The sequence below is a fragment of the Cetorhinus maximus genome, chromosome 12 (genome assembly GCF_964194155.1).
Source record: "Cetorhinus maximus chromosome 12, sCetMax3.hap1.1, whole genome shotgun sequence".
Taxonomy (NCBI): Eukaryota; Metazoa; Chordata; class Chondrichthyes; order Lamniformes; family Cetorhinidae; genus Cetorhinus; species Cetorhinus maximus.
The window spans coordinates 95,679,111-95,694,206 of NC_135890.1; the positions used below are offsets into that span (position 1 = coordinate 95,679,111).

A 15,096-nucleotide genomic window follows, 5' to 3' on the forward strand; every position below is an offset into this window, starting at 1 on the left:
AAGGCTCAGTCATGAGGGGACACAAGTTCAAGGTGAGGGGCAGGAGGTTTAGGGGAATGTGAGGAAAAACTTTTTTACCCAGACGGTGGTGACGGTCTGGAGTGCACTGCCTGGGAGGGTGGTGGAGGCCAGTTGCCTCACATCCTTTAAAAAGTACCTGGATGAGCACTTGGCATGTCATAACATTCAAGGCTATGGGCCAAGTGCTGGTAAATGGGATTAGGTAGGTAAGTCAGGTGCTTCTCACATGTTGGTGCAATCTCGATGGGCTGAAGTGCCTCTTCTGCACTGTGTGATTCTGTGATCTCCGCGTGCCTATTTCATTGTGTGAAGTCAACCCCGCCGGAAAAGTGAATTATACAGCATCAGTTTTCAACCTGCCAACCTCCATGAAGGAATATCTCATTGGTTTTTGACTCTGGACTCTGAAACCCACTTGAAACAATATTTCTTTTCTCTGTGGTCTCTGCACTGTAAATCTTTCTTTTCTCTATCCCTCTTTTACTATATGAATGAAAAGAGGCAATGTTGCAAACCTCCTCCCACATTTTGAGTGCGTGCAAATAAATTAACCCTCTGAGTTCTTCCTATCTCGAGTTTGCTGTGATGTTATTAATAGAAAATTGGGTTGTACCAAAACTGAGGGGGTGGGAAGTACACCACCACTTAAAAGGAGAGAAACAAATCAAAACACATTTCTGTTTACTGATGTGTGATGAGAGGAGAAATTAGCACTGTTTAAATCAACCCCCTCCTATCCATAACACAATAAATAAAGAGCAAGGGACTGGGAGTAATCATATGGCTCTTTCAGTGAGCTGGCATAGAAACATGGCCTGAATGGCCTTCTGTGCTGTATGAAGCTATCATTTTCCTGCCATATTGTATACTTAAAACCCACTTTAAGCCTGTTAAATGGGCACAGTGAAATCTAATTTCTAAGCCTGGAACTTTAACAACCACATCTACAATAATATTACTTTCATAGCACATTGGTTAACCTCACATGTGATTGCTCATCGCAGCAGTTTCTGATGTTTTCTGTGGTCCAATTAACAGCCTAATGTAACAGGGGTTAACTCATCTCTATGGTACAGCAAATTTACTGAAGTTGTATATCATGTGATTAGCATGGTGCACAAAGTTTACATGTAGTATTGATACTGAATGATAGGGGCTTCACGGTTGAAATATTTGTAATATTTATCAGTAACTTCAGAAAAATTCTTTAAGATTTTTGTGATATTATGCAATATACATTTTTGCTCTATTTCCCACAGTGGTTTAGCAACACTTGTTTATAATGCAAGTATTTCTTTGTTTATTCTTTCCACCCAAAGTCTTTTTTCTTTGTTATTTACATGATTATAAAAGAGATCTTACTTCCTATGGTAGATTTATAGCTTTTATTTAAACTGTCATTGGTGTAGCTCAGCACCAGGGAGGTGTTCCCACCATCAGGTCTCTATTGATCAGGACTTTGAAACTCATCAGAAAATGTCACTTATTAGCGACTGGCCCTGACTGGCCAATTAACTCCAGGTACAATATCTGCCCTCAGCCCTAGAACAATTCACAAACATCCCTCTCTGGTTCTAATTTTTAAAATTCTTTCATGAGATGTGGGTGTCACTGGCTGGGCCAGCATTAATTGCCCATCCCTAATTACCCTTGAGAAGGTGGTGATGAGCTGCCTCCTTGAACCACTGCAGTCCATATTATGTAGGAACACCCACAATGCTGTTAGGAAGGGAGTTCCAGGATTTTGACCCAGCGACAGTGAAGGAACAACGATGTAGTTCCAAGTCAGGATGGTGAGTGGCTTGGAGGTGAACTTGCAGGTGATGGTATTCCCATGCATCTGCTGTCCTTGTCCTTCCAGGTGGTAGAGGTCACTGGTTTGGAAGGTGCTAAGGAAGGATATGATGCCACATTATATCCCTCACCTATCCCACCATACCTCAGCTCACTTAATGTAAAAATCCTCCCCTGATCAATATATTTAGCTCAGAAAGGTTATTTAGCACATAAGCTGTATAAAGTTCTGAGTAAAAATGTCAGTTATTTTTAAGTTTTTCCTGCCACTTCTTTCTGTATTTTGATGTTCTGTGTAATTTTTTTGTAAACTTGTTATCGCGAACACTGGTTCGTGTGCCATGTGCTTAGTATTGTATGGATATGTGGTGAAAATGACACTTCCCATAATAGTCCTACACCTCACACACACACATATAATTTGACCACAGGAACACAAAATCCTCAAGGCTTTTGTTCCTACTGGGCCTAACATAGAGCTGAAGGACCAGACTACAGATAGAAGAGCAGGACTTGCTGACAAAAACTTGTGGCATGATTTTCTCATATTAAATTACTCATTTTATAGGTTATTGCTGAATGACTTTTTTAATGCTTGATGTGTTGGTGGTACTTATGTTATAAATTTTATTTATACAGCTACAAATTTAGCTGGAACAGCAATCCAAGATGGTACTAGAATCACTATGAAAAATGTAATTGTGCGGTGTGATTAGTTCAAATTGTAATATAGGAAATGGTGATTTTTTTTCTTGTAAGATCCTTTTAGATCCACATTTCATCAAATCAGTGTGGTTAAGTTCCTAATTTGAATCAAACAGAAAAATGTGACACCCAATCCTTTTTTGCTAAAGACAGACTTTGGGTACCTCCTGCACATTTAATGCATTCTACTGTTCTCAGAAGACTTCAGACATTATTGGTGAGTTTTCAACTTCTATTTGGAAATAAGCAGAATTGGATTTATGTTGTACTCATGGGATGCCTCCTTTTCTTTTTTGATCTGTACAGCCTTCCCAATGCCAGCTTCTCTTCCTTTACCTGGTTCATTGCTTTATTCATTTTGTTTCTTTTTCAAAGTCAATTCCAGGTGTTGGTATCAGATGCCAAAGGCCAATACCCATTGTGATTTCTGAGCACATTAGCGTCAACATTTTCAATTATTCATTATTTTAGCATGATTTTTGCTTCATTATTAAATAACAGGCAAAATGTCTAGGAAATAATATGGTCAGAATTAATTCTAACTCATTAAAGACTGGGTACAAAACAACTGACCAAGTGAAGCATGGATATCACATAAGGAACTAAGATAATTACTGCACTTACTCTTATCCAGTGTGGCTTTTGATTTATTTTTTGTACTTGCCCCCGATTCTTTCTTAAATTTTGAATCGTCACCTTTTTTCTTTGCACTTTTTTCTTTTTTAGTCACCTAAAGAGGAATTATGGACATGTGTAGCTTCTTAACACCAAATGAGAAGATTAATATCAAGCCATTATAAGTGCCACAGTGATTTTCTGCTTGTTGCCTACAACAAAAATCAAAGCTACTTGAAAGCAATATTGGTTCTTTCTACCAAAGTTATGTGTCTCTCAAGGGTGAACTATGACCTCCTCATAACATCTTTCTCTAGTTAGGTTGGCAAAAAATTAAAGCACAAGGAATTAAAGATAACCTTGTGACATGGGTTGGTAATTGGTTTGAATGTAGGGGACAGAGAGTAGAGATAAAGGGAATGTTCTTGATTGATGGACTGTGACAAATGGTCTTCCCCAGGGATCTATATCAGGGAGCCTCGGCTTTTCACCATATGTATAACTGACAGATGGAGGAAAAGACACTTGCAGATGACGCTAAGTTAGGATGTACAGTAAGTTAGATCATGGTTGATCTGTTTCTCAAAAGCCATTTATCTACCATTGATCCGTATCTTTTAATATACTTGAGTGATGAAAATCTGACCCTTGTGTAGGTGTGAGTGTGAAGTTACAAATGGACAGAGATAGATTCAGTAAGCGAACAAAACTATGGCAAATGGAGTTCAATGTGGAAAAGTGTAAGGCCATTCACTTTAGATCCAAGAAAAACAAATTGGAATATTCTCTTAATGACCAGAGGCCAGGAACTGTGGAGGGGCAAAAGTATTTGGATGCCCAGGTACACGAATCAATAAAAACTATTGCACAGTTACAAAAAGTAATCAAAAAGGCTAACGGAATGTTGACCTTAATTTCACAGTGGCTGCAATACTAAGTTATAGCACCAGATTTACCAGTGTTATACCAGGGCTTAAAGAGTTAAATTAGCAGAACATGTTGTATAAACTTGGCTTGTACTCACTTGAGTTTAGAAGGTGGAGAGATGATGCAACTGATCTGTTTAATTTGACAAAGGGTAGATACAGAGGAACTATTTGCTATGGTAGGGTAATCCACAGAGCCTGGGTTTCCCAAGGGAAATCAGAATTAGAGCTAAGTCATTCAGGAGTGAAATCAGGAAGCACCTTTCCACACAAAGAATAGTGGAAATCTGGAACTTTCTCTTGCAAAAGGCAGTGGATGCCAGGACCAATTGAAATTTTCCAGGCTGAAAACAATGGGTGTAATTTTAAACCGGCAAGATTTTACAGTCCTGCCAAAGTCAATGGACTTTTGAATGGCTCGTCGCATTTTACGGCCCCGCCCCCTCCAAAACGGCACCGTAAAATTCCGCCCAACAGATTTTTATAAGGTAAGGGTATCAAAAGATACAAATTAAAGGAGGAAGCAATTATATTAGGAAAAGGGTAGTCAGGAGCAATGTGGGCTCATTGAAAACTGATAACAGTGATATTGCAACTGAAAATAAGGAAATGATGGACATGTTGAATAATTACTTTACGTCAATATTAACAGCAGAGGATGAGAACAGCAGGAAACCAGCGAGCCATGAGGTTGATAGATTTTTGCCCAATGTCCCTTAATAACTTTGGCTAACAAAGACAGGTAAATTAGGTTACGGATAAACCATAATCTGTTGAAACGGGCTGAAGGAGCTAAATGGCCTACTCCTTATGTTCCAATGAGGGTAAATGGAGTTAAGATACAGATCAACTGTGTTCTAATTACCCTTCTCAAGGGCAATTAGGGATGGGTAATAAATGCTGGCCTAGTCAGTGATGCCCACATCCCATGAACAAATAAAACAGAGAATGGCAGAACAGGCTCAGTGGACTGAATGTCCTACTCCTGCTTCTGTGTTCCCACGATTGAAACATTAAGCTCTTTTAACAAGCATGAGTCTATTCTAGGTCTTCCAGTTTGATTGCTGTTGGAAGTGTGAATGACAGGACCCATCTAACTAAACTGGTGTTGGCCCTGGCATATTTGCAAAGTATTTGCCAGTGGTATTTCCACCTACAATTGGGAACTTGCCACTAGGACAGAAAATGGTGTGCTGCTATAAGATTTATTTGCAACTTAAAGAACCAAGTGCCAACAGGAACTGTTTCTGTTGATCTACAGGATTGATAATCGTGCTGCAACGTCTGAGTGGTCTGTTTCAGATTGCAGAGCTTATAACTTTACAGAGGTGTCAGCAGATTGTTGTGTATGGAGAGTCCTGTTCGGGGTGGAGGGCAGGTGCCATCTGAGATAATTCCACAGATATTGTGGAAGTAAGTGAACAAGGCAGTAAGTACCACCTCCAATACCCTGCATAGCAACCCTGCATAGCAACTCAGTTCTGCAAGAAGTTTAATGATCTTATCATGTCAGATAAGGTGTGAGGAGGAGGCAATATATTCCAAGAATACAATAGTGGGCTCCTCCTCATAATAGGAATCCTGTCAGGTGCCCACAACCTATATCAGATGACCCTGGCCTAAGGAAATGGGTCACGGTGGATTTGGAGATGCAGACAGAAGTTTTGTCTCACTGGACTATTGTCTTGAAATAGGGAATCCAGCCCTAATTACAATGAAATGAATTAGCAAACTTTCAGGATAAAGAATCATATAAACTAATTATAATATTAATATTATGCTCCTTAAACTTTAGTAAACCTAGAGATAGCCGTCATGTTATTCTACTCCAAGTGCTGCATATCTAAAACCTTTGGTACAACAGACAGAGTGAGGAAACAATATCCTGTAGACATTCTCTGAGCTATGAGACAATAAATGTACACTTATTCAAGCCACATCAGTTATCTAATGGCTATAGGCCTTTAGCATATTTAAGTATGAAAGCTTCATCTCTGCCTTTATAGTTAGGCAATTAATCACAATTAAAACACACTTTACAATAAATAATTATCAGTACATTTAACAAAATAATTTTATTCTCTTGTGCTTTTAATCTCTTCTGTTAAAAGGTTCATGTTGTTAAATGAATGTAATATTGGCTCACAATTTTAACTGTGTAGACATGGTTACAAATTAATATGCCATTTGTCTCTTATTTTAGATGTAGATATTTGTATAGTACCTTAATGACTGGCGTTGGTGATTTCACTTTTTCCTCAATTTTGGGAACTCCTAAATCACAAACCATCTCAAAGAAGTGATTTCCGGTTACAATGGAGTACAGATCAATATGGTAATCTCCTAGTATTTTCTGAATTGGTGGATCACTTTGAAGTGAAACAGGTGGGTTTTTTTTATCCTTGTCTTTGCCGTGTTTATCCATGTTGCTGTATTTGGCTCCCTAATTCCTCCTCAAAAAATATACATTATAGCCAAATCAACACTTGCAAACACCAAAAAACAACAAACATTTTTACACTACTATTTAATGACTGCCATTTTAGGCTGGCACAAAAATTGATGAACTGATAGCTTTGAGACTATGACTAACATCACTGGCCAAATCCAAGGGTCTTTCCCCAATTTGAAACAAAGAAAAGTACAGCACAGGAACAGGTCCTTCGGCCCTCCAAGCCTGCGCCGATCATATTGCCCGTCAACTAAAACATTTTGCACTTACGGGGTCCGTATCCCTCTATTCCCATCCTATTCATGTATTTGTCAAGCTGCCTCTTAAACACCACTATCGTACCTGCTTCCACCACCTCCTCTGGGAGCGAATTCCAGACACTCACTACCCTCTGTGTAAAAAACTTGCCCCGCACATCACCTTTATAGTTTTCTCCTCTCACCTTAAATCTATGTCCCCTAGTAATTGACTCTTCCACCCTGGGAAAAAGCTTTTGACTATCTACTCTGTCCCTGCCACTCATAATTTTGTAAACTTCTATCAAGTCGCCCCTCAATCTCTGTCGCTGTAGTGAGAAACTTTGGGTCCCTGTGATTATGATATCAAAGAGCAATCCTTCCTTAACATTTAGAGGATTTCTAATTAAGAAAAGTTATCAAAGTGCATAATGGGGTATTATTTCATCTGGTTGAGGGAATGGATGACCTGCTCTAAGATATGATGAAACCTTTTAATTTTCTCTTATGATATAGCTTTGCATGTGCATTGTTACCACCTTTGCAGAATCTTTATATTTCCTTTTCATGGAAGCTTCTGAAATTTTGTCATCCTCTGTTTCGATTGGCCACGAAAGGATCTATTGAAACAAGCAAGACTTTAATCTCAAAATAAAATGATCACTTAACAAAATGTTCAACCTGAGGAGTTATGATATATCTAAAGCAAACATGGTACAGAGAATGAAATGCAAAAGTTACAAAAATCTACAAGATTTTAATGTTCTTCAAAAGTACATTGAGCTGATGCCTGATCTACAGAATGCCTCTCAGCCCCATTCATAAAACAAAAATTAAAAGTCTTAAATTATTTTTGCTCTGAGTGTAAATATGAGATTCTCCCAACACTTTTTCTGTTTGAGCTTTCTCCCTACAATTTTCTATAAGGCATAATGGGTTGAACATCCTCAACCCCATTGGTTGATTTTGAGCACAAAACTCGAGATCTGGGTCATCAGACATTCATCAGAAAAGAGTCACAATCTGATGACTACTGAGTTTTTGATTCTGGTACGTTAAAAGATTCATAATATCCATGGCAACTTCAATCAAGGAATGAAACTCAAGGATGAGTTTCATTCCTTGATTGAAGTTGCCATGGATATTATGAATATCCATGATTATTCAGGCCATGATTATGTTTGTAGAAATCAAAATAAAAAGTAAATCACATCGTTTCAGCAAATATCAAATTAGTGATATAACAGAATTAGCAGCTGATAGCTATAAACAAAGCCTACCTTTACTTCGATTACAGTTACCGTCAGACCATTTTGTAGCAATTGCTTGAGCGCATACAATTCTCTCACCGTGTGCATCTTGGTATAGTTATATATAATAGGATCTCCCCATGGTTTTTCAGGTAACTTGTGAGTAAACACTGAAGGAAAAATTAAAGTAAAAAAAAATTGTAGTTTATTTTCCTGTCCGCAAAAACTTGTTTCCTATCGCCTTACATAATAGAAGTGTAGGAAATAGTGTTGGGCATTAGAAAAGGGCAGCAGAACAACATTGTTTAAGGTGAGGAAGGAAGAGTTACGAGCTGAAATATTAAAGCTTACGAACAGAAAATAATGGTGAACTAAAAATGGAGAAAATTCAAATAGAGTGGATACAATCAAACAGATTGAAGAGATGGGATAGAAAGAAATATGGATGACATTGATCTCATGGTCTACATTGTACCACGTTTTCATAAAGTATGTCCCATTTTGCTGGAAAGTTTAGCTTGACTTAGTTTGGAATTCATTAATCTCTGTTAAACGCAAGGGCTACAGTGGAGTGAACAATAATGTTGACGTTTTTACTGGGGATAAAACTGAATCTCTGTTTTCTCTCTTCCAAGTGTCATTTAAGGCACCCAAAACTTTTGAGTTCAACTTCAGCATACTTTTAATTGAACAGCTCAATTATTTATACAGCTTTTGCACTTGGCCTGAACTTATTATATCTTTTACTAAACTTAGAGCGATTGTCTTTTGAGTTGTTGCAAATTTGGGACATTATCCACATCACAGAATCAACAGCAGCGATACTTCTTTGTAGCCTGTTCTTTGCTTCAAATTTCATCTTCTTCATTATTATATTCAAACTCCAATCCCAAAAAATTGATATTCTCTCAATTGGTTGTCCTACAGTAAAATGAAAGGCTCGCAAGGCAGCACAGACTGTAGGAAGTGCATAAGCACATGCCGGGGGGTGGGGAGGTGAGGGAAACAGCCACACACTTGGAAAAGCTTGTGAGTATTCTGCAGCTGAGGCCGTTCAGCTGCAGCTCTGCTGACATGCTTAGAGTCAGGCCTCTGAAGCTTTTCTGCCCACTCAAGCAACACAGAAGCATAAAAGTGCCACCAAGTGCTCCAGAACGTTTCACCCCCTCGGGCGCAGGCTGCAAATTAATGTGCGTTTTAGGGGGCAGCAGAACAATTGCCGACTGGGCAAGCTGTACAATCCCCTTGTGAAAGGTGGCCAGGGTGCAATCACTGGCGGAGGTGCTCACAGCTCCTTGCAATGTCTTTATTAAGGTTTGGACCAGTATCCATCATGGTTCAAGTTAACAGCGCAGCCTTGCAGTGCGGGTTAGGAGGGTGCCTGCGCCTGAGCTGAGAGCACAGCAAGCAGTCCAGTGGACAAAGCTGCTGCCAATCGGTCAAGTGGAGTGGGGTGGAGATGGGTTTTCAGACAGCCATGAAGCACACTACACAATGGCCATCCAAGCGGTGGCCAGCACTCTTGCATACGGAAAGGGGCCTTCAGATTTAACCAAGAGAGGCTCTTAGTACACCCATGCTAATCCACACGTCTCTCTCTTTGATCCTGCAGCAGACTACCATTAGGATCATGGAGCCTGGTGATTTAGTGGTATGCCTCATGGCTTACAGGGAACAGAGAAGAAGAAGAGCAGCGCGGTGGAGGTGCCTGGCTCGGCAAAGGGAGGATCACCTCCCTCAAGTTGAAGGAGTGGCAGGGTCTGCTGCGTAGGCAGCTAAAGATCCACAGAGAACCGTCACTAACAGGTGCTTCGCTAGATGCAGAACCTATAAACGGCTTTTGTCATTCCTGCAGGTGACTGAGAACCAGTGTTGCCGAAGACTGTGCATGTCTAGGGAACTGGTCGGTCACATATGCCACCTGCTGCAGGATTTGGCGCCACAGGGGCATGAAGGGCATCCACTGCCAGTGGCCGTGAAAGTGACAACGGTGCTCAATTTTTGTGCCAGTGGCTCCATCCAAGACTCCACAGGTGACTTCTGCGGGATCTCGTAAGCCTCCACGCACAAGTGTGCCCAGGTCATGGATGCCAACTTCGCGAAGGCACACAATTTTGTGCATTTCGCCTGGGATCAGGAAAGCCAGGAAGCTAGAGCGCTGGGATCTCTGTTTCCCCACAGGTGCAGAGTGCCATTGACTGCACTCACATGGTGCTTAGATCTCCATGGCAACAAGCAGTCAACTATATCAACCACAAGGGTTTCCACTCGCTGAATGTTCAGCTGGTCTGCGACCACAACAAATGCATCCTACAGGTCTGCGCATGATTCCCAGGGAGTGTCCACGATTCCTACATCCTTAGCATGTCTCAGACCCCTGACATCTTCCAGCGTCCACAGAGGCTGCACGGTTGGCTCCTTGTGGACAAGAGCCACTCGCAGAGGATGTGGCTGATGACACCCATGCGGCAGCCTCAGACTGCAGCACAGTGACAGTAAAATGAGGCAGAGGATGTGGCTGATGACACCCATGCGGCAGCCTCAGACTGCAGCAGAGTGACAGTAAAATGAGGCTCATGCCGCGACCTGGACTTTGGTGGAGCAAATGATAGACATTTTGAAAATGAGGTTCTGGTGCCTCGACAGGGCCAGTGGAGCACTGCAATACAGTCCATCGAGGGTGTCACACGTCATCATCGCTTGCTGCGCGATCCACAACCTGGCACTGCAATGTGGGAAGGATCTGGCCGAGGAGGAGATGGCAGAGCTGCACATCTCCTCCGATGAGGAGGATGTCCAAGGGGATGATGATGATGATGATGATGATGAGGCCCTTGAAGGTGAGGATGCTGGCAATGAGGCCATCGCACTGGTCGGACAAGGCAGGCGTCCTCGGGAGGCCCTCATCCCCGCAAGATTCATGGGGGATGATGACGAGATGCAGTGAGGACAGTCCTGGCATCCTCACCTTGCCTCTGTGAACGTTTGACTCCTGTATGGCTGATGGCAGCGCACATACCCTCAGTGCTCAGGCTCATGTCATGGAGACACAGTGGAGGCCCTAATAGATGCTCGATTCCAGGAGAATGACGATGACATGCAGTGAGGACAGTCCATAGACTTTCACAAAGCCTCTGTGAATGTCTGACTCCCGTCTGGCTGAGGGCAGCTTGCTTGCGCTCCATGATCAGGGTTATATCATGGAGATGCAGCTGTGAAACTTTAAATGCACCTGATCCATTGTCTGCCTTCAGCACCTGACCCCTTCAGGTGCACACAGTCACAGATGCTGAAGAGATGGGGGCCAGCTCCTCCTTGAAAGGTGCTGAGGGCACAGAGAGAGAATGACGGAACTCTGTGATGCCTGCCCATGACATTCTGGCAGCAATGACAAGCACCATCAAGGTGCAGGCATCACCGTGTCCATGTGTCCAGTGAATGTGAGGTCGGACCATCACTTTGGTCTGAAGGTTGCACAAAGCACAGGGAAGAGGCTTGGGACCGAGACACCTGCCTTTATCTTGTGCTAGAATCAAAAGATTTCACATCTGAATGACATGAATGCTGCTCAATATAACAAGGAGCCATAGGCAAGGAGACACTCTTGGGAGCTTGTTGACAATAGTGAACATCATGTACAAGTGATTAACATCCAGGTCCAGGCTGTGCAACCTGCATCTCCTTAACCTTCCTATCTCTGCTGCTATGTCATGGTGCTCCCCCATCATCCACAGTGGAGGTGGAGGCAGCCTGCTGACTGCTGATGACCTTGACGAGTGTCCTCTGGAGGGCTGACAACTGGAGGGCCCTGACCTGCTTTGGGTGTCCTCCTCGGGCTGTTGGGCTGTTGAGCTGGAGCTGCGGGGTGGGGGGGCACAGGAAGAGGGGTTTTGGATCGGCTGGATATTCCCGGAGTCACCTGGGTAGATGGCCCCGGGGTGTCGAGGTGCTGGTCCTCCTCCCTATGGGTGCCCGACAGCCATTGGCTGACTCCTTGAGGGGGAGTTGCCCTGCACCCCTCTCACGCTGACACTGTTGGAGGCCAACTATGGCATCAGCAATGGAATTCAGCCTGCGCAGCAGTGCAGGACTGATGCCCTGGACCAAGGTCTCCATGGCGGCCAAATTCCTACCAGTTTTGATCTCGGTGCTTTGGCATGCCAGTACTATCACCTCAGACTGAAGGCGGATGGACTCCTCAATCATACCTTGCAATCTGAGGAGTGCAGTGGACACCCCTTCCTGATGTTCCTGAGTTTGCCTTTGCAGATCTAGCAACTGAGGCATGACTGAGTCCAGAGGCTCCTCATCTGACTCAGACTCAGCAGATTTCTGGCCTCCAGCAATCCTCTGATTGCCTTAAACCTGGGAAGTCCTTCCCTCTGCCTGCTGTGGATCAGACAGTGTGATGTGCTCACTAGATTGTGACCCTGAAGCTACTCTAGAACTAGGTCCCACTGAGGATGATGTATGTCTCTGCACTGGTGGAGGGTGTGGGTGAGTGCTGTGACAGGTCTTCAATTAGGGTGTCATCAGATTCTTCTTCCGAGGTGTCTTCGGGGCTTGAGTTGAAGACCTGGCTCGTGGACCCCCTTGGATGCTTCCCAGATGTGCCTGCGAAAGATTAGTTAGCGCATGGCAGGGGACTGCGGAACAGAGGAACTCACTCACAGCATGGTTGTCTGATGGATGTTGCAATGTTGGATCCTCACTTGGTTGAGCACCGCCGACCTCACCATCAGCACAGGAATGGTCCAGATCGTTGCCGACCAGCTGGAATACTCTATTTTCAAAGTCTGTGAGACCTCTCACTTTTGTTGTGTGCCAGCATGTCCTGCATGAATACAGATGGAGAGAGTGTAAGCAGGTCACCTGCCAGGTCAGATGAGAAGGATGCCTGGCATGTGTGAGGGTGGTGAGTGGTGCCGTGCTCGAGATGAGGACGCGATCTGCAGGGCAGATGAAGGTGTGTGTGAGAGAGTGAATGGTGATGTCCCTTGAACTGGCAGTGAGTGAGATCCCTGTGGATGTGTGATGGGCTTGTGTGTGTGAGAGTTGAGACTGATGAGAAGAGTGACATCCTGGCGGAATGGAGGAGATCATTCATCCTCTTTCTAACCTAACCCTAACCCTTTGTAGCAGCCTCGCCCCAGCGGTGTTAATCGGTTCTGGCTTGTTAATGAAATCTGTTGCAATCTTGCAGTTTTGCCATTGCAAGTGGAGAAGCTGCCAATTCTGCCACGTGTTGCAATACTGGAGGTGACATAAGAAAATTTACAAAGTTTGCCATGTTCACTTACCCAGTATTTACTTGCAGCTTTTGGCATGTGTTTGCTGTTCCTTTGTCAGAAATTTTCTGCAGATTGGAACTTTTCTGTGTGCCTTTCCGAGCTGTGTCTTCTCTACAGCCAGAATTTTACTTGCAGACTTCAGTCAGTATTTGCTTTTCCTTTGTCCTTTTTCAGCAGCTTTTTTTTTGCAGATTTGAACATTCCCATGTGTCTGGGCTCTGTGTGTCTTCTCTGCAGTGTTTGCAGGATTCAAAAATCTGTTTTATTTCCACTTCTTGACACCATGTTTCATGTTTAAGGACAGCAGTGCTTCTTCAGTGTCTGCCTTTGTGAGGATTTATTGAACTGCCTGGAGAGGTCTGACTGCAGAGGAGACAGCCTCATGGCATTTTCACATGACTACAGAAAGCCATATGTGACATGTAAACTGATTTCATTTCAAAACCCAACCAATAATCTAGGTGACACTTTCAGCGCAGTAATAGGAAATGTGGAAGAGTTGCATTGTCACAAGCACAGTTTTTTGGCTAAGAATTTAAAGATAGATGTAGAAGCACCATTTGAAGAAGAGCAGGGTATCTCCTCTCCTTGTGTCCTGGACTACATTTATTTCTCAACCATCACTGCCATAGAGAGACTAACATCTCATTGCTGATTGAGTGGCTTTCTGCTGTGTGCAAAATGGCAGCTGTGAATCTCTACCCTTCAAGTGATGACAATTCAAAAGTATTTCATTGGCTGTGAAGCACTTTGAGACATCCGAGGGTATGAAAAGCACTACATAAATCCAAAACCTTTCCCTTCTTTCTTACTCAAGACAAGTATCTTTTAAAGTGGCAATGTTTTTCATGACAGATTCTTGTGTTTGGTAAATCCTTTTTGTTGCTTACAGCATATGATGAAATTTTATAAGTCACATCCAAGTGCTTCATTTCACCATTCACATATGAAGTTATTAGACACTTATATTTGAGTTGTTCTCTGAAAGGAGGTGCTTAGAGAGAAATTTGTGCTTTACTTTCCCTTATTTAATTTTGTTTCCACAATCGTAATCAAGATCTGCACATTTTCAGTTAAGTGGAGATTCAATGGCACTTAGAGAGAGCCTCAAATGTTTATATCATTAAATCCAAGCATAGTATCACCTTTTAATCAAGTACAAAATTGGACCCTGGTTGGTGGATGGGGTATGTGGGATTACTAACTTTATTTTCATGCATATAAAAATCAGGACTATGAAAAATAAGGCCATTACAATAACAATCACAACACTGCTGCATTTAAAGTGAAGCTGGATAAGCATATGAGAGGAAAGAGAATAAAGAGCTATGTTGACAGCGTTAGATATGGAAAGATATGTGGAGGCTCAAGGGGACTGGTTGAGTTGTATATTTCATGCATTAATTCTATGTAAACAAGTTTTGCAGCTTTGTGGCACAGAGTGACAGCAATTTGTCAGTTGTGGCGCAAACGATGCACAATTCTTCTGGCTTTTCAAATCCAATAACTCCTGAATTAGATCAAGGCAGAATGTTTAAATAGGATGACAGCAAAACTTATATTAAATGTTTCAGGAAATTATACACTAATTTAACTGAATACATTTTACCTTGAAAAGCTTGCTTGCTTTCAACGGGTGCAGTGTCAGCGGCATTATCAAGAACCAGAGTAGACGTTACTTGTGGTGAAGATGTGTCTTTTTCACTTAATGTGCCTTTAACGGGAGTTTCACTTTGTATGTCAACCTATGGAAAATGTTTTTTTTTAAAAAAATTAAAAGGAAGAGGCTAACCATTAAGGCCCATT

The 15,096-nt window shown here is 42.4% G+C and overlaps 1 protein-coding gene across 1 annotated transcript in view; it reads right to left on the reverse strand.

Annotated features, from left to right (window-relative positions):
• LOC144687124 (leucine-rich repeat-containing protein 43-like) overlaps positions 1–15,096 on the reverse strand; it is a 31,997-nt gene that overhangs the window by 6,783 nt on the left and 10,118 nt on the right. Inside the window, exons 5-9 of the mRNA XM_078552877.1 lie at positions 14,900–15,035; positions 8,030–8,169; positions 7,289–7,369; positions 6,286–6,504; positions 3,145–3,250 (exon numbers count right to left, since the gene is read on the reverse strand). Of these exons, the coding sequence (XP_078409003.1) occupies positions 3,145–3,250; positions 6,286–6,504; positions 7,289–7,369; positions 8,030–8,169; positions 14,900–15,035 (682 nt within the window). The remainder of the gene's footprint in view (positions 1–3,144; positions 3,251–6,285; positions 6,505–7,288; positions 7,370–8,029; positions 8,170–14,899; positions 15,036–15,096) is intronic.